Here is a 22396-nt window from a genome sequence, read left to right as displayed (position 1 = left end):
AAACACCTTAAATATTTAAAAAATATTTTTTCTAAAAAAATAAGCGCTTTTGGCCTCAAAACGCCAAACAAGCCAAGTTTGTAGGAAGGAAAAGATATTTCTTTTTTCTAATTTGATTTTTAAGTTTAAGGTATTTAACCCAAAAAAAAGAAAAAAAGAAAAATAACAAATGCGCCACTTTTTCATCTTTCAATAGAAAAATTATGTGAAACTGAAATTTGAGAAGCATCAGTAACATAAATTGAGAAGAGAGGTTAAAAGATTAGAAAGTGGATTAACAGAAAATAGAAAATTAAACAAAATGAAGAAATAATTAAAAAAAAAAAATTGAACTGGAGAAGTATTTAACTATATCGCAAGTTGCCGCGAGTGTGTTGAAGTTCCAAAATATCGTCATTTTAAGATCTGCGAAAAGCTCTATACACTGCGATTCAATGCAAGGAGGATCTAATGGAGTTGGTTATGGTCTCAAATATCAGGTTAAATCCCTAATCCTCATACTTTAATTTCTCATATAAACCCTAATTAATCTCGTTTTTCTGTTCAGGCACGATGCATCGCTGATGTGAAAGCCGATACGGATCACACCAGTTTTCTCACCGGAACTCTCAGTCTCAAAGAAGAAAATGAGGTACTTAATTACCCTAATTATTTCTAGATCATCGTTAATTTGGCATTTTATAGGTATGTTTGATTAGGCTTTCTTCAACTGGCACTGAATCACCTTAATAACTGTAATTACTCCTAATTAATTGTTAATTTCATAGTAATGTTGCATTTTATAGGTACATTTGATTCGCCTTTCTTCAACTGGCACTGAATCACCTTAATTTCCGTAATTATACATAATTAATTGTTAATTTCATAGTAAGGTTGCATTTTATAGGTACCTTTGATTCGCCTTTCTTCGACTGGAACTGAGTCACCTTAATTTCCATAATTCGTTGTTAATTTCATAGTAATGTTGCATTTTATAGGTACCTTTGATTCGCCTTTCTTCGACTGGAACTGAGTCACCTTAATTTCCATAATTCGTTGTTAATTTCATAGTAATGTTGCATTTTATGGGTGCATATGATTCGGCTTTTTCCAGCTGGCACTGAATCACCTTAATTTCCGTAATTATTTTTAATTTCATTGTAATGTGGCATTTTATAGGTACATTTGATTAGGCTTTCTTCAACTGGCACTGAATTGATCTGTGAAGGTCTGTTTTCTCATCCTAATGAGATCTGGGACCTGGCTTCGTGTCCGTTCGATCAACGTATATTCTCTACCGTTTTTTCGTCTGGTAAGTTTAGTGTATATTTGACTAATTAGTTCATTGTCTCGTTTGTGTAGCATTGTGAATGAGTTGATCTGAATGCACATAGTTTATTGTATCTTCTGTTGATCTTTTAGATTTGTTAGATTAAAAGTGGAATTTAGTATCTGCACCTGACAGTTCTCTGTAAGCTGGATCATGAGGAAGTTCTATCTTCATTGTTTTAGAAGTTAATGTTGTTCAATAGAGTGGAACAGGTACAAAGGATTCTTATAGTTGAGCTGACTAATCTGGGATTGATGCATAGTTAATGAGTCTCTACTGTTTTTTCTTCCGGTAACTTTTACAACATCTTAGATTAATGATTCTTCTTAGTTTGCTGTCTAATTTTAAGAGCATTGGAATAAGTATCTGCACCTGACAGTTCTCTGTAAAGCTTGATCATGAGGAAGTTCTATCTTTGTTGTTTTAGAAGTTAATGTTGTCGATAGAGTGGAATGGATACAAAGGATTCATATAGCTGAGCTGAATAATTTGGGATTGATGCATAGTTAATTCAAGTTGATTGGTTGAATTGCACTGCTCTTGGTTTTGCGTGTTTTGATATTTTTGATAATAGGAGTATTCGTTGGTATTTTGAGGAATTGTTTGTTTCTTTTGATTTTGTAGCGTTTTTATAATCAGATCATATGTTGATTTTGTGTAACTGTCTGTTTAAGCAAGATCACAAGGAAGTCCTTTGCATTTGAATTGCCTTTCACACCGTTCATTCAAAGTTAGAATGCTACTGCAGTTGGTGTTGATGGTTTGATATGCTCTTTTTATTTGCAGGTGAAACATACGGGGCAGCAATATGGCAGATCCCTGAGTTGTATGGCCAGCTTAATTCTCCACAACTAGAGAGGATTGCGTCTCTTGATGCTCATAGTTCGAAGATAAAGTGGTAAGTTTTTTTTAATATGGTACACTTGAACCTATTACCATAGCCCCTGAGCTCAAAAGATTTACATGCTTCTAACAAAAAATAGGTATGAATGCTTAAGAGAAGAAATACAAGACGCATTGTTGTCCAAAACTCTGCTTTTACTTTGGTCATCCTAAACTCTGCTTTTACTTTGGTCATCCTAAACTCTTCTTTTACTTCGGTCATCCCTAAACTCTGCTTTTACTTTGGTCATCCTCAACTTTGCTTGTTCATTTAATCATTCCAGTGGATGCTGCCCTTGTAATATTTAATGCTTAATATTGGAACTTATTCAACCAACCGCAGATTCACATATTAAACAACATACCCAGTGTAATCCCACAAGTGGGGTCTGGGGAGGGTAGGAAGATTCACATTAATTGTATCTTATTTTACAAAAAAGAAAAAAGAAGCTTGAAATTACGATCCTATGAAATCCTATGCTAATTAACTCCTATTATCATTTCACATGTCGCATTAACTTCTATTATCATTTCCTTCTGAAAAAAAACTACTATTATCATTTCCTGTGCTGCCTTAACTCTTCTAATTTCCAATGCTACATTAGCTCCTTTTTTTTGATGAAGTAAGTTGTTTCATTGAGAAAAGGCATCAAGCAGATGCATAATTACAGGGGCTAATTACAAATAGACAAAAGCAAAAGAGAATTATAAGCCCCTATACATTGGCTCCCTCTAAAACTAGGGTGCTAATAAAATCCAAAAACTGATCTGTACTAGTCACTGGGGACAACATTGTCCAGCAATAAAATCCAATGCTACATTAGCTCCTATGCTGGATATATTGATGATATGATTTCCAGCTGTTACATTGATTGCTGATGTTAATTCTAACACTACTTTTCGACAAAGCTAACCTATCTCCAAAAGTTGTGGAATGCCATGATTCATGAGTGCTTCAAATATATTCAGAAATGCAGTCCTTTGATTTTGGACGAAAATCCTAAATACTTCAAAGTCATAATTTCTTTCTGTGTTTCATTTCATGTTTATTCCCTTTCTTTGATTTGTTCGCCGAAATGAAGCAATTCAAAAGTTATTGGTCTCAACTAGTAGTTCTACTGCATAATCAAATTAGTGCATAATCTTAAAGTACCGTGAGCTCTTTGAGATGGTGGTCAAGTAATTAAAATTTGATTGCTGTAAATTACTAACAAATTGGTTCTTTATTTCGTGATTGTGATGTTTCAAGTAGTTAACAGTTTAAGATAATTCCCTTTTGGTTTATCATGCTTCAAAGGCTCATGCTTTTTATTCTTAATTTTTCTATTAAAATGGTGAGCCTGACGGAGTTACATATTAAATCGAAGAATTATCTATTGCATTTACTCGGACACTAAAATGTATTGCAAATAATGGGCAGCACACTTTGGTGGCCAACAGGAAGGCATGACATGTTGGTTAGCATTGATGAGCAGAATCTTTTCCTCTGGAGCTTTGATACTTCAAAGAAGAATGCACAGGTATATTCCAGAATATGGCTATACCTAGTGCTGCTTTTGTTTGGTATTCCAGTTTACAATTTTTTGACCCGGACATGCTTTCTCGAACAGTCATTTCTTTTATGCTACTGCAAGAAGTATATCATTATTTCGCATGAGAAGGGGTTGGAGAAGCAAAGCCACCGTACATAATACTGCAATTGTGCATGAGTGTCTACCTTCTGATAGTTTGAAAATGCTGTGAACTAGGAACTTAGGCATACTAATGCTCTTGTGAGCACATATAGGATGAAAGCTGATGAATCATATCAAATGGCATATATGTTGGCTAAAAGTTCACTGGTCATCGTTAGAGGTTCTAAGTACTGATCCGTTTGATTACTAGAAGTAGATTGCTCAAAATAAACATGTCATTTGCATTCCATAGAGTGCTTCCATTACAGCTAAAACCTAGATTACTGGCCTGGAAATAATATTATCTTGATGATGTTCTTTTGGTTAGCGTATCCTCACGCCCTTGTTTGAACTGCAAGGTAGTCTGTAACTTACCTTAGGTTTCGATGTGTCTCATCTTCGGATACCACCGTTCTTTGCTTCCAGAGAACTTCAAGCGTAGTTGTAAAAGTATTGTTACTTCTGATTTGTGGGGCTAATTTTTATTCAGGTCTCCTGCAAAATTTAGGTACAATCACAAGAATCAGCAGGTGTGCTACATTCTTTATCTGGGGGCGCCTGGGATCCTCATGATTATAATGCTCTAGCACTAACATCTGAATCATCAGTCCAACTTTGGGATCTACGGACAATGAAGTAAGTGAACATGGTACTTGATTTTCTATATTCTGTTTCATCGGTTGTTGTTAAGTCACTGTTTACTTGTGAATAAGCTCAAGATAAATCATACATGAAAAGAATGTAAAAAGTACTTGGAAGGTAAGTAGCTAGCATGGCATGGACAACTATGTCTCTTAGGACAAAATATACTTTGAAATAGGGTGCAAAAGAGAATATTTTCATGTACTTGGTATGCCTTAATCTATAAGAGGAAAAAAGCCACATAAACAACAGACTCCCATCTATTTCATAGAATCCAGTGTTATAAACTATAGGTCCAAATCGCTTGTCATAGATTAAGAAAGAGACTGAATAGTTTCAAGGGCCAAAAGATAACATAGTGCATGCTTATAACAAAAAGGGTAAGAGTTTAAGGCACAAAATTTGCCCACTTCATTATGTAATTGCTTTTTTATGTACGTGTAAAGCAATTTCTGCTTTGTCCTATTACTTGAATGATTATCAAGGAGTAAGGGTTCTGTTTGCACAATTTTACAACAACAACAACAACATACCCAGTTGAATCCCACAATGTTTGCACAATTTTACATTGTTGTTAATTCTACTGCAGGAAAACGAATTCAATTGATCATCCCCATGTCCGTAATTTGGATTACAATGTGAAGAGAAAGTATATGCTAGTAAGTAGTTAGCTTTGTGATGTTATTAAGTTGCATCGTTCCCTTGATTTGTTGGCCATTTGCAAATGAAATGACCTTTTTGAGTAATTGTCTTTGAATGTGTGAAGTATCTCTGCTTTTTGCCTGTATGCGCATGTGTTAACATTAACAATGTTAGGAGTTGACACTCTAATGTGGACCCATCTTAGGAAACATTTTTTTTTCCTTTTCCTTTTTGATTTTTCATACTAACATTTCAATTCCAATATGGAAAGTGGAAAGGTACTCTTGTTGCTGCAAGAAGGAAAGAATTTGTTTTTATTCTTTAATGTATACTGTCTTCAACTTTCTAATTTCTGTTTCCTACTAGCGATCATTATATGGAGACAGATTGCATGAGATGAATGTCAAGACATGGAAAGTACTTCCTCTGAAGTGTATGGCTGTGGCCTGGTGTTTCGGATGGCTCTACTTCTCTTTCAGGCTTCTGGTTTTTGCTCAATGATTTGTTGTAGGCTTCTGAAGTTCACATGTGTTTTTTAATATCTCCATCTACCTAAATAGAAGTATGTTACCTTTAACATGCTCAGTTGAATATGAAGATGATTATCCTATGTGTTCTTTTAAATTTTTCCGGCGATTAACAATGACCTAGTTGATGAATTTCTCTGTCATTTTTGGAACACTGCTTTTAGTTTCTCTAAGAGAAAATAAGAAGATACCAAGTAAGACATCAAAGTGAAATATGAGTTGTTAGTTGGACTTAATGAATCTTGTTTTGTCACCTCTGCATGCTTTTGGTTCTCCATTTTTTTAATAAGATTCAAATTGGGTACACACAGGAGAAAGTGGTAATAGTACTCTATGTGCAAGGTATTGCTATCATAACTTTGCCGTCTTAATTTTGAACTGTCTGTTTAAAAGGTTCAAATTAGTTCGGTCTTGGCTTCTTTTTCTTTTCCCTGGGAGAAAGTAGGCTTTCAGTGTCAGTGAAGATGTGTTAAATTCTGCAGGTAACAGCTGAAGATGAATCTGGGATACATATATGGGATCTTAGAATGCTGAAGTTTCCAGTCCTTGACCTCCCTGGACATACTCACTGGTACTACTTTGTGGCAATAATGAAGCTGCTTACCATTTCTTTAATCAGTTGAGTTCTTGATATAAGATTATTCTCTGGTCCTTCAGTATGGTTTTCACTATGTGCCCTACAAATTAATGGATGTCAACTGTTTTGGTTACTTTAGAAATTTCTCTTTGGTTTTCCGTTTCCATATTGAGTAAATGCTGTTGATCTTTGTTCACAGGACATGGACTGTCAAGTGCAATCCTGAATATGAAGACTTAATTCTGGTTCTTTCTCTTCATTTCCTGTATCTGTTTGTCTATCCTATCTATGTACAAAGCATATTTGTGCACACACCCTCTGAGCCACAGTTTTCTGTGGTGAATTTTCCAGAAAATAAAAGCAGCCTATCTGATGCTCTTTAGATATAGGATGTCTAACTTCTTTTAGCTCTGTAACTTGAACTGAAAGCTCATGGCAGCATATGCCATGTCTTATCTACTATGCATATGGTTTAGTATTAAGAACAAGTTGCGCGTTCTACTTTCGTCATTGATATTTTGTTGCTGATACAAAATCTTTGGCAGAGTGCTGGAACTGATTCTGCTGTCAATCTGTGGCTGGCTTCTCCTCCTAGTGGTGACAAACCAACTACAGAGAGGTCCTTTCCGTAAACCCTCCATCCTTTCTCTGCAAAAAGAAAAGCCAAAAAAAAAAAAGCACTTGAAAAAGAACTTCTCCCACTGTATCTCATAAAGTTTGTGGATTTTCAGCTTTGACTCCCCTTATAAGCCAGTGGATCCATTGCTTAATTCATATAGTGACTATGAAGACAGTGTATATGGTAAGTACGCACTTGCTATTGTCTTATCAGCTAACTTCTAAGCAGCACTTGACTAGTCCTTCTTGGTTGTAGGACTTGCTTGGAGCTGTCGAGAGCCGTGGATATTTGCATCATTGTCATATGATGGAAGGGTAAGACCTCTTATTGGTATTTGTCAGAACCAAGAAGAAAATATACATGTCTGTGGAAATTAACCAGCAGATTTTTGCAGTCTTGAACTACTCTAGCTTCGATTTGCATTAACAATAGGAGGTATTGCTGCAAATGCTATTGGGTTTTTTGGACAATAGGCGATAATAAAAGTTTTAATGATAATTAAAAAAAAAAATAGCTTTGATAGCCATCTTTAGCTTGTTCAATTAATACATTTATTTAATATCATCGTTCTATTATTTAAATATTTATAATGAGTATGAAGTGAATTTATAATTTTCCTTCTGGTTGCATCTGTGTCTTTTCTTGTGTTGGAGTTTTGAGTCCAGATTTCAGGATGACATAGAAAATGTTCCCACGATAGTGTATGTGTACTTTGGTAATTTGCTTATTATTTCTAGTACATGTTAAATACTCGAAGAGTTTTGTCTTCCATTTCAAAAAAAGTCTGAGTTTTGTCTTGTTATCAATGAGGAACTGAAATTGTAGCTTCTGAGCAGGTGGTTGTAGAATCAACAAAGCCTCATCTTCCAAGAAAATGAATCAGAACAAGCCGAAGTAAGTATCGACTCTTGATCCATCTTTTGACCTCACTATCCCTTTGCCATTACTCATCTCTTTTTATGTTTGTGTCACTCCAGTATTATGTCCCCCTCCAAACCTGTATTCTTGAAATTGAACCATGTGTTGTAGAATCTTGCAGGAGATCTCTTTGATTTTATCCAGTATGACGTTTGCAGTTCATTTTCATGCGGAAGCTTCTAAGCCTGCAACTTCACTCCAGATTGAATTTGCTTAAACGTTTGGCACATGGTCATTTACATTTTTCATTCACTTTAGTTTATGGTCGTTATATCTTTGCACGTTTTAGAGGGTCAGAAAAGAGTGATGTCACATCTTCGCATCTTTTAGATTCTATTTTCAATGAACTTCCGACCAGGTACTCATAATGGGATCCACTCAATGAGTCAATGTTATTATCCAACTATGTCACAAGGTCACTAAAGTAGACTATTCTTCTGTAGCCAAGTATTAAGTTCTATTTTGGTGACCACTTTTCCTTGAACACACAGAGAACCGGGTCCATGACGCCCTAATCTTTTACTGTACTCGTTTAGTTTTGCGAAAATATATTATGCTAATATTCCGTAAAAACATGAGACCCTCCCCTTGTGATTGCAGTTTGTATTTCAGGCTGATTAGTTGATTTGTCTATCATATGATTTGAGTATGCATTTATCGATTTGGCATAGACATTGAGTCCAACACGTTTTTACCATTTGATTTGTGTCAACAATGTGTATGATTCATGGATGATGCAAAAACAGAAAGTGCCAAATAATGTTTGAAAATGGAGGGGAGGATGTGGCTATAAAAGTTTGAATCATTAGATTTCCAAATTGGAAAAATGTTAACTCGTTAATAGTTATTGAATTGACTCTAAGCTTATCCAAGCATACAGGGATAGCATATCTACAACTTGTCAACAGTGATTCGGTTTCCTAGTTCAACAGCAAAAGGTAGGGACAGAATCATTTTAAAAGAAAAGTCGTCTTTTCATGTACACGTGGAGCTGCTTTCCACCATGAAAGGTGTGTCAGTAGTCAAGTGTTAGGATGATATGGTGAGTCAGCTTATCCGCAATGTTCAGATTTCAACGTCAGCATGTACCTGGTGCCATGTCATCGGACACTTTCTTGTCGACACGTGAAGAGCAGCGTATGGTTCTACTGTTGTCTCGTTAATATATTTCCTTTTCTTCAGCGTCATTGGTTTTTACCCCCCAAGTAAATACTTCTTCCCTCAAAGTTAATAATACTGACATTGTTTTTTGGGCCTTCTTATTATGACAGAGGGATATATAAAAGTGAGAATAGAGGGGTAAAAAGTGAGGTTTGGAGTATGTACCATTTGAGGTGCGAAACTGCGAATATTACCAGAAATAGGCTAGTGTAAGTTGTATTGGTCTCAAATCCTGCATGTGGGCGACTCATATTTTGAAAAGTAAAACAAACTCCCTGAGCTTTGACGGCTCGTCCATTCATGTTCATGCTGTTGTTAAGTATGTATTCTCTTCAAAATTTAGTATACCAATTTAGCTTGATGAAGGTCACAGTGACACCAAATTCAAATCAGATCTTTTATTTAAAGAAGAATCGGGATGGGAATGGATTTACCTCATACAATTGTTTAGAAAAAGTCTGAAGACTTTTGAATGAGCAATTAAGAAAGCAACCGCGAGGAAGCGGGTGTAGGACAACTTTGTCCCCTAGTGGCGGGTGGAGTTTTTGAGTTACGAGTTGAACTGAAATTAGTATTTTTAACGGAATTTTTAATGTGGAAACCCAAAAAATTCCAGCATATATTAGTTCTGAACTATATAATGTTAAACATAAAATGAGTTTATTGTTATAAACTTTAAGATTGAGCCTATTAAGTTTAAATCTTTGATTTGCCTTTGTTGTCCAGTAAGACTTAGCTAAATGACAATATTTTTCGTCTCTACCGAAAATTAATTTTATTCTCCTATAATTTTTATTTTATTTCATTGATAACGAAAATCACATCTCAGTTACTGATGGTATCTTGCTTGATTAGTTTTGTGAAAGCAGACACAGGAAGTGATAATTCAATGAAATGTATTACCGTTTCAGCATTGGTTATATTGTTGCCTGCCTTGATTGGTTACAATATTATGCTTTGCCAACTCTCACATGCAATAACTCGCGTATGCCTTATTTAATTGCCTGAATAAGCAAATATGACATGAACAAGTGGAGACAATATCAAAGGGATTATTTTTCTTGTCTTTAGTATTTTTAGTTTTGTTTCCGTCTCACTCTCTGCGTGTAAGGCAATTTTCACATTTCTTATCAGGTAAATATAAATATCTTGGTTCTGGTGAATATTTAATAAGTAATACCATAAATGGCATAACTAAAAAGTAAAAGAAAAACTTGTGGGAAAAGCGAATCACAATGCCGAAGAAAAAATAACAGCGCTTTTCACTTTTCTTATCAGGTGAAAATAATATCTTGGTTCTGGTAAGTATTTAGTGAGTACTCCTAATACATAAATGGCATGACTAAAAAGTAAAAGAAAACTTGTGGGAAAAGCGAATCACAATGCCCAGGAAAAAATTACACTTGGTTAATTAGAACCTACTTTTTCTTTAAAATAAATATACATTTCTTTTTTATATTTTTAAATTTAAAAGTTTAAAATAATTCAAATAATTTCTCGGCTAAAAAATGAATGACACCATTATATGGTCAACCATTTTTACATGTATATTTTTCTAATAAAAAAGAAAACCATCTGAAGTCCACAAAATTATTGTTTATTTCAATATTCAATGAACAAAACACAAGTGTACACACACACATATATATCCCTACACTTTTAATTAAAAGTTTCAAGTTCGAACCTTGAGTATGAAAAAAAATTGATAGGGAGCTTCTCCCCTTTAATGGACCTTGTAACACGCTTTTTTTTGCCATAAGAATTATTTACTTTTTTTTCGGAATTTTTTTCACTTTTTCCAAATTCCAAAGACAATTTGGAATTTGAAAAACAAGAAAACAAGTTTTCACAATCAAAACAAAGTACATTTCAATAAAAAATACTATTTACAAAAACTATGATCAAACACAATTTCAATTCTAACTCAAAAATTTCAAAAAAAAAAGATTTTTTTTATTTATATGGCCAAACGCCTACTAAAGGAGTTGGGATCCCAATACCTATAATGGACAACGATTGTGAAAAAAATCGACACCACATCTTCTTACCTTAAAAACTAGAACATATCTTCATCAGTATAACAAAGATAAGTTTTCAAAAGAAAGCAATCATTAGTACATATAACAGGTGAATGGTCAGAGACTCAGTGTTGGTGAATCATATTTGTACTTGAAATAAAAAGCTTCATTAAGAAAGACACGTGGCAAATCCATTGTGGCAAAATGGATACAAATCACAAGACAAATGGACCCAACCGCAAATTCTCAACGACCCCACATTTTCTCTAGATCATCCCTCCTACTTTATCCTTTCTTACTTTTTGGTCCCTTCACCGTCAACAATATTTATCTATAAGTACCTAAAAGTCCTCCTAATTTCTCTCTTCCAAATTCTTCACCTAACTAAACTCTCCGTTTTCTCCTGAAAAACCTCACTTGCATTTTCTTGAACAACAATGGTGGCTTCTTCTAGAGAATTTACAACGTCCATGGCAGCTAAGCTGCCAAGGGTTGATGTATCACACGCTTACCGTAATGGGTTTGTGGAGTTTCGAAAGAAGAAGAGGAAGTTGATTAGTGGAGTTTGTTTTAGTGTCAAATGTTGTTGTTCAGACTCGACAATGCCAATTAGAGGTGGCGGTGGTTCAAGGAATGGTGTTGATAAAGGTGATGATTGGAGGTTTGATGCTAAGAAGATTAGTGCTAATTATATGAGGATTCAAGCTTCTTCTGCAATGCCCTTTGCATCTCCTCAGTAAGTCGTCGCACATAATAAAATTTTATCATTTTAATACTACCTCCGTCCCAAAAAGATTGTCCTAGTTTGACTTAGCATGGAGTTTAATAAATAAAGGAAGGTGTTTGAAATGTTTGGTCCAAAATAAATTTTAGATATTTATGTCGCTGTAAATCATGTCATAAAGTTAAATTGTTGTTTTTAAATATAGAAAGGTGTCAATCTTTTTGGGACAGACGGAGTAGTTAGTTACATTTTTTCCGACCATTCTTTATTGTTTGGTAGCTTGGCATCAATTTGTTACAAACAACAGAGCAGAGGCGGATCCAGGAATTTGAGATTCCGGGTGCCACACTATTTTGGGCTTCGATTCTGGTTATTCAGCCTTCTAGTTTATATAGACCGACCAATTATGATACTATTTTGGCCTTTGACTTGATTTATTTTGAGCTTTGGTTCGGGTTATTCATCTTAGCTACAAGTATTTCTATTGTTACAATTTTTAACTCGTGGAAAGGCAGAAGTGTCGGCTTTCTCGATGCGTTCCATAGCCCAGTTCCGTAAACAAGGGAATGACCCAATGCATCAGTTGACTTAAACAAGTTGGGGAGCGCAGCAACTTCCGTCCGTTTATATAGACAAACCGATTGTCACACTATTTTGGATTTCAACTTGATTTATTTTTTCTACTGCCACAATTTGGGTTATTCATCTTTTCGATTTATATAGACATTGATTAAACGAAATAATTTAATAATTATGATAATTTTAAACAAAGCATAAAAATTCAATAGTATTACCAATATCAACAAAAATATATTATTCATTTATAATTGAGAGTTATGTTTTGAAGCTATTAGCTAACTCAAGACTAATCATCTAGAACTAGAACACAACTTAGATGCACATTTAGATATCAAAATAAAAAATTAATGAACACTATTAACTATAAAGAGAAGCAAGGATATATAAAATTTTAAAAAGTCAACGTGACTCATTAGGGAAAAAAAAACCAGCAGCAAGTAAATAAAAAGAAAAGAAGAAACAAGGAAAATAAAGTAAAGAAGAAGCAAAATAGAAAAAGAAAATAAGAAAAAAGGAGAACGAATCTTCTGTAAGCTTCTTAGAAAAGAGAAGTCTTTAAAAGAATTGGTGCAAGTTGGACTCGATCCCAGGTGTTGTGGGCACAACTTTCGGCTCTTCACTAGTGGCACCAAACAATCATTTGTTAGTCGGGGTGCCATTTTACATATTTATACTATTTCCCATATATACTCACATATATATACAAGGTTTTGCTCGAGGTGTGCGGGTGGCGTGGCATCCCCACCCGCCTTACTAGATCCGCCCCTGGAGTAGAGAGTTGAATTCTAAGGAAACACTAGATTTTGTTGAAATATTTTTAGAGCACTGAATGAGTAATGGAATGAAATGAATATTGAAGATCCATATAGCTGGCCTTAAAGGGGTGGTGGTTATATTTTGTTGTTGAATTTACACTCAGGTTATTTTGAGCTCCTTAGTACAATTTTATATTCAAAGTAATGCATTATACATAATTAAGTTGAATTACTTCAAGCTCAAGGTTGGAGACTGATTAATAAGTTAAGTTGAATTACTTCATGCACCCTTTATTAGCTTTTTAGGATGCTTTAGAAGTAATGTGATATTTATTTATGAAAGAAAATAACTCTACATGTTCCTTATCAAAAGAAGAAATCAACTTTATATGTTATGGGATAGACATCAAAGTTTGTCTAAATGGAAACAATAGGAAAAGATCTTTCTGCCATGGATACGGTGTAGAGAACTTGTGTGTTTGTTTCTTTCCCATTTCAATAAAAAATAGAAGTTTTATGTATTTAATTATTAGCACCTGAACCCCTATCAAATATGAGGCTTTTAGCAATCTGGATACCAATCTATATAGGATTATACTGGGGTTCTTTTGAGCTCTTTAGTAGGTTATTGTTATGTCCACTTGCTAAACTTTTAAACAATTTCATACTCAAAGTAAGACATTCTATTGCATAGGATTTAATGCATGCTTAAACTGCATTGATACAGTACAGGTATTTATATTTTTTGTTCTTTATGATTTCAGTACAAAAGAGAATTGTTTATGTATTTGCTTATTAACACCTGAACCCCTCTCAAATATGAGGTTCTTAGAAATCTCTATACCGATATGTATAGGATAATCTTTATTCTTCAATGGCAGAACTTTGCAAGTTGGGTCCATGATCCTTTCTACCACATAACTTAGCTAAAGTCTTATATTGCCTCAAGTGTGAGTGTATTACCAATGGAAACTCTAAGCAGTTTGTAACATATGCTTGTTTCGTTTCGTACGATGAATTTTACTATTTATTGGATTTTTCTTTATCTCATTGTAAAGGTATGAAGAAAAGAGAGTTATCCTATTGTTAATATTTTCTACATCCTGGTAACATAGCTTCTCAGTTTACGCAACTAATTGTTGTTGGACGCCAATAACAAGCCATTCATTATAGGCTTGATAATCATGATGTGAATTCCAAATTAGTGCTTGAGTTTCTAGTATCCTAGAATATCTTGAAAAATCACGGTTTTCCAACTCAATTTTTCCACATTGTGCCTCCTTCATACTTGTTTGAAAGTGGTTGTTTCTTTTTCCTTTTATTTCTGAAAAACTTTGTGCTTGTCATCAACTTTCGTTATGCAGGTCTAGATTTGTTTCAAAGCCAGAAAAGTTCTTTTCACGATGCATCCCACGAAATCCAGGCCCTCAGTCTCGTGAATCTCCACCAAAACGAGGTATTTGTAGTTCCTACCTTGGCTTTTATAAGAGCCTTGCTCTTTTCAGATGATATTAATAATTAGTTGCATTACATATGTAATGGTCTTTGTGCACCTGATGATAAATTTCCTGATTATCCTTCCGTTCTATAGACACTGGTATTGCTAATGAGAAAGATTGGGGCATCAGTCTATTAAATGATAATGTCAATGAAACTGGAATAAACGAAGATGGTAGTACATGGTATCGGGAGAGTGGGGAAGACCTTGGTGACAATGGATACCGATGCCGATGGACAAAGATGGGTGGTCAGAGCAGTGATGGTACCTTAGAATGGAAAGAAACGGTACACATGTTCTTAATCTTGTGATTAGTATATGGTTGTGTTGTTGTCAATGTTGAAGATTGTATTGTAAAATTATACTCAAAAACCTATTATATGAAAACACCTTTTCCAAGGACTAAAATCTCACTTTTTTTGCATGCATGAATATTTACCTGATGTACAATCTCAAGAGTATTATTCCGAGATCCTTCTAATTTTGGTGCCTTGTAGGCTAGTACACATCAGAGTTCAAAAGAATTTAACTTGATGGGCTGTTATGCATTAAGAGTAATGCTTTATCTTCTTTGATTTCCGAGTCATGGCAAAATCTATGTTTATTATACTTGAAGCAAGAGTTTGATTTTTTTTTTTCCTTCTGTTTTACTTTAAAGAAGCTGTGATCTGGAAAATGGCGATTGATGCCCTCAACTTGTTGATAGGTTTTGTACTCATTATGTTAGTTGCTTGACATTTTGCTCATGGTATTTTCTGATTAGTGTGTAAGAGTTAAGAAACCCCAAGAATAAATGTCGCGTACTAAACTGAAGCGAAAACCTTAACATAGAACTACTTAATCAAAAAAAAAAAAAAAAAAACTTAACACAGAACTGTAATGCTTTTAACTACATCGATGCGCGTAAGATAAGTAGAGGTTTAGTCAATGAAGAACTACAGGAATTTTTCATGTTTAGTCATCACAGAAAGTTAAGTTTCTTTGCTGGACTTGAATGCACATATTTTCCTCTGGCTAGGCTTATGGATTATTGATCCAGTGATAAGCATCTAGAATATGAGGAATGTTTAGCTATCAGAAAATTAACTGTGTCATGAACTTGAATGCAGTGCACTTTTTTGGTTGGAGTTTGGGGCTGCTGCCTGCTTGTGTATAATCATTTTTTAAATAAGGAACTTCTGTATTATCATTTACCGAGCCCATGGATAATTCGAAGTGGTATGCATCTCGGATTATTGATTATTGATCGTGGCTATTTACAGTAAACTAGTTCCTAAGATTTTATTTTGTTGGCAATAATAATATGATACTTAATTCTGATTGATGAAGTACCCTGATAATTAGTTCTTGCATCCTCTTTGACAAACCATTGTTGAAGAAATACTTCGAATTTAAACTCTAGTACGTGGAGCATGCAAGAGGATAAGCAAATAGGGCTTGTCATTCGTCATTGTTGTTTGGAATATTAAGTTTCATTGTAGACATTACTCCCTCCGGATCAAAAAAAGTGTCCACTTAGCCATTTGCACACCCCTTAAGAAAATACTAACTCCTAGACAAAAATTGGTAATTTGAGTAAACTACCCCTAATTAAACAGGCATTGGGATTTGATCATATAACACTTAATAGGGGCAAATCTGGAAAAACAAGGTTAATTCTTTCTTGATTTGATAAGTGGACACTCTTTTTGACCCAAGAAAAAAAAAGGCTAAGTGGACATTTTTTTTGATCTGGAGGGAGTATTTTATAACCTTATCAAGTACCATCCCAGGTGGTTGCTTTTAATTGGATTTGTTGATCTCCTTGACAGTGGTGGGAGAAGAGTGATTGGACCGGATACAAAGAACTAGGTACGACTTTTTTATTTTTAAGTATGCATCACCTTGCTGCATTTGGTTTAGGTTTCTATCTTACAAATGTTTTTTATATTTTGTACTTCAAGAAACATTAAAGTTTCCTTTTGGATAATTGACAGGTGTAGAGAAATCCGGTAAAAATGCTGAAGGGGACTCATGGTGGGAAACATGGCGGGAAGTTCTTCACCAAGATGAATGGAGGTTATACATGTTCTATCTCAGATTTTGTGATCTTATAAGCTGCCCAGTACTGCTTTATTGCTCTGGGAGAGTTATTAAAATTGTTATGCAACATTTTCTATGTGCAGTAATCTTGCTAGAATAGAAAGGAGTGCACAAAAACAAGCGAAATCAGGCACAGAGAATGCTGGGTGGTACGAAAATTGGTAAGAGATTTTGAAGGATGGTTAGTTTACATAGTCATGAACAGTGAAATTACCTGCACATTATTTAATTAAACATGATATTTTATATGCAGGTGGGAAAAATATGATGCGAAGGGTTGGACAGAGAAAGGGGCCCACAAGTATGGCAGATTAAATGAACAGTCGTGGTGGGAGAAATGGGGAGAACATTATGATGGAAGAGGATCTGTTCTTAAATGGTACGTACTTCATCTTGTTGTGTTAAGTTTTCAGTGCCGGACTTTTGCCTGCTTGATATAGTGGAGTTTTATTGGATGCACTTTTGTAACTACTAATAATGTTTTACTGCTAAATTGTTGGCACTTCGAAATCCTACGACCAATTTTTGACTTTAAATGGTGTTATACATCCTGTCACCTGAGCAAGCAAAAAATTTTTAAAATCTGTTCGTCCAAAAACATACTCGTAAACTAGAACTGCAGCAATCTGTTTTGGGTTCACATCTGGAGTAGATAAAGCTGTGTGTTTATGTTGAACTTTGGTTTTGCTACTGCATTAGTTATTGGACATAATATCAAGTTCCAGGATTTGATGGTGGGATGATCCAGACATAAATAGTCCTTATATATCCTAACCGACGGGCCCTCTAGAATTGGACTTTCATACAACTGACCGAAATTAAACAAAAGTCGTAGTATGAGGTCTGTTGAACGCCTTACTTTATTCTCTCCTTTTCATGACTTTATAACCGCTTGTTTATGACCTTTTGAGAGTTCCCTTTCTGAAAGGGTCAAAATGTTTGTTAATACCTCCTTAGCACTCCTTTTCTTTTTTTGAAAAAAAAAAAAAGAAGATCCTCAACACTTTTGAATTGCTAAAGAGAAGGTGGTTTATGTTGTTTATCATTCCATGCTCCTTTTCTCAGGACAGACAAATGGGCAGAAACTGAGCTTGGGACAAAATGGGGAGACAAATGGGAAGAGAAATTTTTTGCTGGAATTGGTTCGCGACAAGGGGAGACGTGGCACATGTCACCCAGCGGTTATAGTATGTCTACCTTTTGTTATTGAATTACAACTTTACCTTCCAAAAGGACTTACGTGCTAAAATATAAAAACCAATTACTACAAAGTTTTCCTTGGTCAAAGTTCAGCCGCAAAGAGAAATTTACCAGCTATCATAGAAGAATCAGTGATCAGTTTACTCATTTACAACACTCTGTACATCACCCTCAAGTAGGAAGAAATATGTTTTTGAAAATTATTGTAAAGGATAAACAATACAATTATGCATAAGTAAGCAACTACATGTTGCAGCTTAAAACGACTGCAGCTACATAACAAAAGAATAGTATATTCTGAATACAATTACTTTGACGAACTATCTTGCACAATATGGAAACACATGTGGAACTATCTTGAGTGGTATATTTTGCAAACACATGTGGAAAGAGCACCTGCTTGCGAATAATACAGTTTACCACTTCTCAAAAAATATGTTTTACTGTGTTTGGTTGCTTTTCAAGGTTACTAATCATCCAATTCTCTTCTACTTATTTTCTTTCCCCAATTATCCAGGATGGTCAAGGACATGGGGAGAGGAGCACTTTGGAAATGGGTATGTAACAATAGTGATACCAAAAGTCAGTCAATTAAATTTCAGTTTATTGGTTGCACTTTTTACAGTTTAGAAACTTAAAAAGAAATAACGTTGTTTTCCATGAATCAGCAAAGTGCACAAGTATGGCAAGAGCACAACAGGTGAAAGTTGGGACATTGTTGTGGATGAAGGAACTTATTACGAGTAAGAGCCCATTTGGATTAGCTTATAAGTTGCCAATAAGCTGTTTTCAGCTTTTTTGAGTGTTTGGCCGGCCAGCTTAAAGTCATTTTGTGCTTAAAATAAGTCCAAAAAATTAATTAGACCCGTTTGGTTTAACTTATCTAAAGCAGCTTATAAGCTGTTGTTTTTTAAGCCCATCCAAACAGGCTCTGAGTCATAGTTACTTCTAATATAAGTAGGACTTAACTTATATACACTGACATTATCAATATCTATTTATTGTGAGATAGTTACTTGTGTCTATCAAGTCGGTGCACAGAAGTTAAACTCATATATAGGAGTGACATATGTCATGAATAGTTTTTATACAATATTGAACTAACATGATTTTACGTATTAATATTTATAGGGCTGAACCTCACTATGGATGGGCAGATGTTGTAGGAGATTCAACCCAATTATTGTCAATCCAACCTCGAGAAAGACCGCCTGGTGTATTCCCAAATATGGATTTTGGTCCATCTCGGCCTCCAGAAGATGAGTTGCCTCCTACTTTGTCACAATGACAAGCTGGTCTGTTTTTAAACAAGGCTGATAAATGAATGTTGGTAGTTGGCAGATTTTCAAGATTTGATTGTAATTGGCAATTCTTATTGTGTAACAAACATGCTTTGCCACTATTCATTTATTTCATTCTTTTAGGAACTTTAGTCATTTTTGCATGGCATGTTACTAGCAAAAAGTTTGCATCTTTTGATCCGTAGAGATTAGTCTTCGGGATCAATCCGGCGATTTCATTTTAGGGCTCAAAACTCGAGATCTCTAATTAAGAAATAGTGTCACATGAAAATAATGTTAACTTGGCAAAGCATATATAGATGAAATTGTATTAAGATGGTAATACTGGTAAGCTTAGGTCTAGTTCCGAAAAATTAACGCGGCCAGTAAAAAAATTAAGTTAGAATTAATTAAGATCTCAAGTTATGAATCTATTAACAAAGCTTGTGGTTAAAAGGAGGTGTGCAGTTTTATTTCATTTGGAGTAAAGGGCATTCCTTTTAGATCCTCATTGTTAATGGTACTAAATGTTAATAAAAAATCGATGAGCTTTTATTTATATTAGAAATACGATGGATAGTTTTAGACTTTTAGGTGCAAAATAGATCTTTATATGAAAAAGTTACTGATATTTTATATAATTATTAAATTTATTATTTAGGATAAAATTAAAAATTAAAATAATTTTTTTGCCAAATTTAGATAGGGAAGTGAACAAAGGGAGTACATATAAATAGTTGAATAAAATATAATGAGAAGTACATATAAATAGTTGAATAAAATATAATGAGAATAACAAATTTGAAATGGAATATCTAGATATATTATGAAAAAGAGATTGCCTTAGATTTTGATAAGTGGCAGCGTAGGAAAATTCCATGTGTTAGTTTAGGATAAAAATTAGTTAATTAGTTAATACTTTTAATTTTGAAGAAAATTAAAATACAAAAAAAAAAAATCTAAAGAAAACGAGGCAGTTCTTCCTTCATACAAGGGAAGTTTGGTGCTGCACGATGGAGGAGTGGACAATTCCCCCACTAACTCCACTTCATGCATCAAAACCCCCCTACGTCCCCTTTTTCTAATAGGAACAAATACTAAAAATGTTTTTGTTTTAAAAAAAAGTGCTACCAGTTACCACATATTAGTAACTGCACAATTGCCTAAGAAAGGAGTCGAACTACAACAATAATCACAATTTTGTCAATGTGAGTCTAGATTAATTTTGCCTGTACCGAATTAAACAATCTTCATCCCTCTCTGTATGGTAAGTTGGTCAGTAACTTTTGACACATATTCTAATAAAAGTATAGATGCACGATGATTAATTTATGAGTAAATGAAGCGCATCCACTGTTGAATCTCTTTTTTTTCTCCCTCACAAGAGTGTTCTTATGAACCTCCGAGATTAGCCTTGATTAGGGATGCATGTCCACGTCCCTTTTTTTGCGCTACACCACAATTAAAGGCATCGACACTTTCAAATATGCAAGCACATTAGCGCTTTCGGATATTGCTCTTATCCCTTAGCTAATTTTATTTTTCATTTTTTTCCACATTTTTTGAGTGTTGATTTCATGCGTCAACAATCCTTTTGCAGACTTAGGTACAATCTGATTCTATGCATAATGTGATAAAAAAAATTGTCCTTGTAATGTCTGATCAATAGGTATTAGGTAGGCATTGTTATTTTGAAAGTTTAAGTTGTTTATATGATCTTTACCACCGATGCATTTTGATATTTTAGGCATTTGTCAGTCACTAGATTATAGAAGTGATGACATTAAATAAGAAAGCAATTGCAGGATTATAAGGAGAGGCCTACAAAGATCAAATATTTTAAACTATGCTTTATGGCTGAAATTCTAAAGAGCTTGATCTCCTTTCCCAGCGAAGCAGTGGTGATAAATTCTCTTTTTTGTTTCTTTGAAATTTTGAAAAAGAAATTGTTGCCATTAATTGAAAAATGATTTTATTTTTAACTTTTCTCTCTTTGTGCAATATTCATAATTGCCATATAACTGTGTTGTATGTAATTACGGATAATTATATTTTTTTTCAACTTCAAAGTTGAGCTTTATTATATCATCTATAATTTGTTTTTTATTTTAGTAGTTTCCTGTTTGGTTGAAAAACATAAACACACTCTTTAAAATATTTGTACTTAACTTCTCTTTGGCATAAAGTCCCACTAAAAGACTTTTACATTTTTACTTTCAAAATTCTTGCAGCTATGCTAGATTTTAATATCGAGAACTTGGCATTTGCTTTTGCAAGATTTACACAAATTCTTGCAGCTATGCTAGATTTGGATATCGCGAACTTGGCATTTGCTTTTGCAAGATTTACACAAAAGGGAGGCTCCAAAATCAATTATTGCATGGTAACGTTTCTGAAATTGGGAATTAATCTTATATTTTTCTCTTTTCGTGTTCTTCAAAAATATAAAACTTAACTATAAAAATTACATTAACAATACACATTGTTCTATTGATAGAAAAGCAATCAAATAAAAAGGGTAGAATATACCAAGACTCTATGAAAAAAAAATGTCATGAAAGTAGTAGTTTGCACTTGAAGGAATCCGGGTCTTGAGTGAACCTCAAAGCCATGTCAGCCTCGAGTTAATTCTTTCTATGGACAAACCCATTTGTTTACATTATTATCTATTTGTGCAGAGTCACAGATATATTACCAATTCGAAATTACAGTAATTGGATGCCATCACTTCTACCATGTTTAATCGCTCACCAATGTCGTCATGTATCATTGTAAAATTCTAAACTTTTTACTTCCTTTAACTGTGTACGTGCAGGGAGAATAATGAATAATTAGTTTGATAATAATCTATTGTGTAAAGCTTCTATGGTTAGAAAATTACTATGAATCAATGGCAGCGGCAAGAAAATTGGAAGTCATCGCCCTCCGTACATGTAAGTTTATGGTGCATATCATCTCTGAGATGCTTAACGGTGACCTTCTTTTTCTGTTTTTTTAAATCATGTTTTATACTTTGTTTTGGTTTCGGTCTCATTAGCTTGGAGGCAATGTATTTTATAGAAGGTTCACATTAAACAAAACAAAGTGCAAAAGAAGAAAAAAGAAAAAATAATATTAAAGACGTGTTTGGAGTACATCCACAATAGTCGCTTTCAATTCCTTCATTTTCGGAATACGTCCACATAATCTTCAAGTGTGTATTGCATCCTCTCTTATTGTGATATTGACCTCTGAAGTATAAAAGATTGTATACTGTTTGAAGAAATTATCAATAATTAAGCAGTAGTAGCTACATATACTATAGAATATG

The 22396-nt window shown here is 34.2% G+C and overlaps 2 protein-coding genes across 6 annotated transcripts; both read left to right on the top strand.

Moving 5' to 3' along the window:
• The first annotated feature begins 218 nt into the window (after positions 1 to 218).
• Positions 219 to 8362, top strand: LOC132628191 (WD repeat-containing protein DWA2-like). Of its 5 annotated transcripts, none has more exons than XR_009578047.1 (15): positions 222 to 479; positions 548 to 631; positions 1159 to 1291; positions 2096 to 2207; positions 3612 to 3711; positions 4373 to 4500; positions 5096 to 5165; positions 6158 to 6246; positions 6452 to 6497; positions 6798 to 6871; positions 6984 to 7054; positions 7127 to 7185; positions 7708 to 7765; positions 7911 to 7988; positions 8072 to 8362. XR_009578047.1 is itself a non-coding variant. In XM_060343940.1 (14 exons), the coding sequence occupies exons 1-13, from the start codon at positions 435 to 437 to the stop codon at positions 7747 to 7749; spliced, it is 1053 nt and encodes a 350-aa protein (XP_060199923.1). In that variant the 5' UTR covers positions 222 to 434; the 3' UTR covers positions 7750 to 7765; positions 7911 to 8362. The 5 variants fall into 5 exon arrangements, 2 of the variants coding, with proteins under 2 accessions (XP_060199923.1, XP_060199922.1); XR_009578046.1 differs by having other exon boundaries at positions 223 to 479; positions 7901 to 7988; XM_060343940.1 differs by having other exon boundaries at positions 7911 to 8362.
• A 2959-nt stretch (positions 8363 to 11321) lies between these two features.
• LOC132628190 (protein EARLY STARVATION 1, chloroplastic-like) lies at positions 11322 to 19242 on the top strand. The gene is made up of 11 exons (XM_060343938.1): positions 11322 to 11704; positions 14391 to 14482; positions 14618 to 14811; positions 16336 to 16375; positions 16501 to 16582; positions 16690 to 16767; positions 16860 to 16985; positions 17672 to 17793; positions 18324 to 18363; positions 18475 to 18549; positions 18938 to 19242. Exons 1-11 carry the CDS (start codon positions 11406 to 11408, stop codon positions 19092 to 19094), a joined length of 1305 nt encoding a protein of 434 aa, XP_060199921.1. The 5' UTR covers positions 11322 to 11405; the 3' UTR covers positions 19095 to 19242.
• The last annotated feature ends 3154 nt before the right edge of the window (positions 19243 to 22396 follow it).

The sequence above is a fragment of the Lycium barbarum genome, chromosome 2, assembly GCF_019175385.1.
Source record: "Lycium barbarum isolate Lr01 chromosome 2, ASM1917538v2, whole genome shotgun sequence".
Taxonomy (NCBI): domain Eukaryota; kingdom Viridiplantae; phylum Streptophyta; class Magnoliopsida; order Solanales; family Solanaceae; genus Lycium; species Lycium barbarum.
The sequence above is the reverse complement of the archived record's forward strand: the minus strand, read 5'-3'. Positions and strand labels throughout refer to the sequence as shown.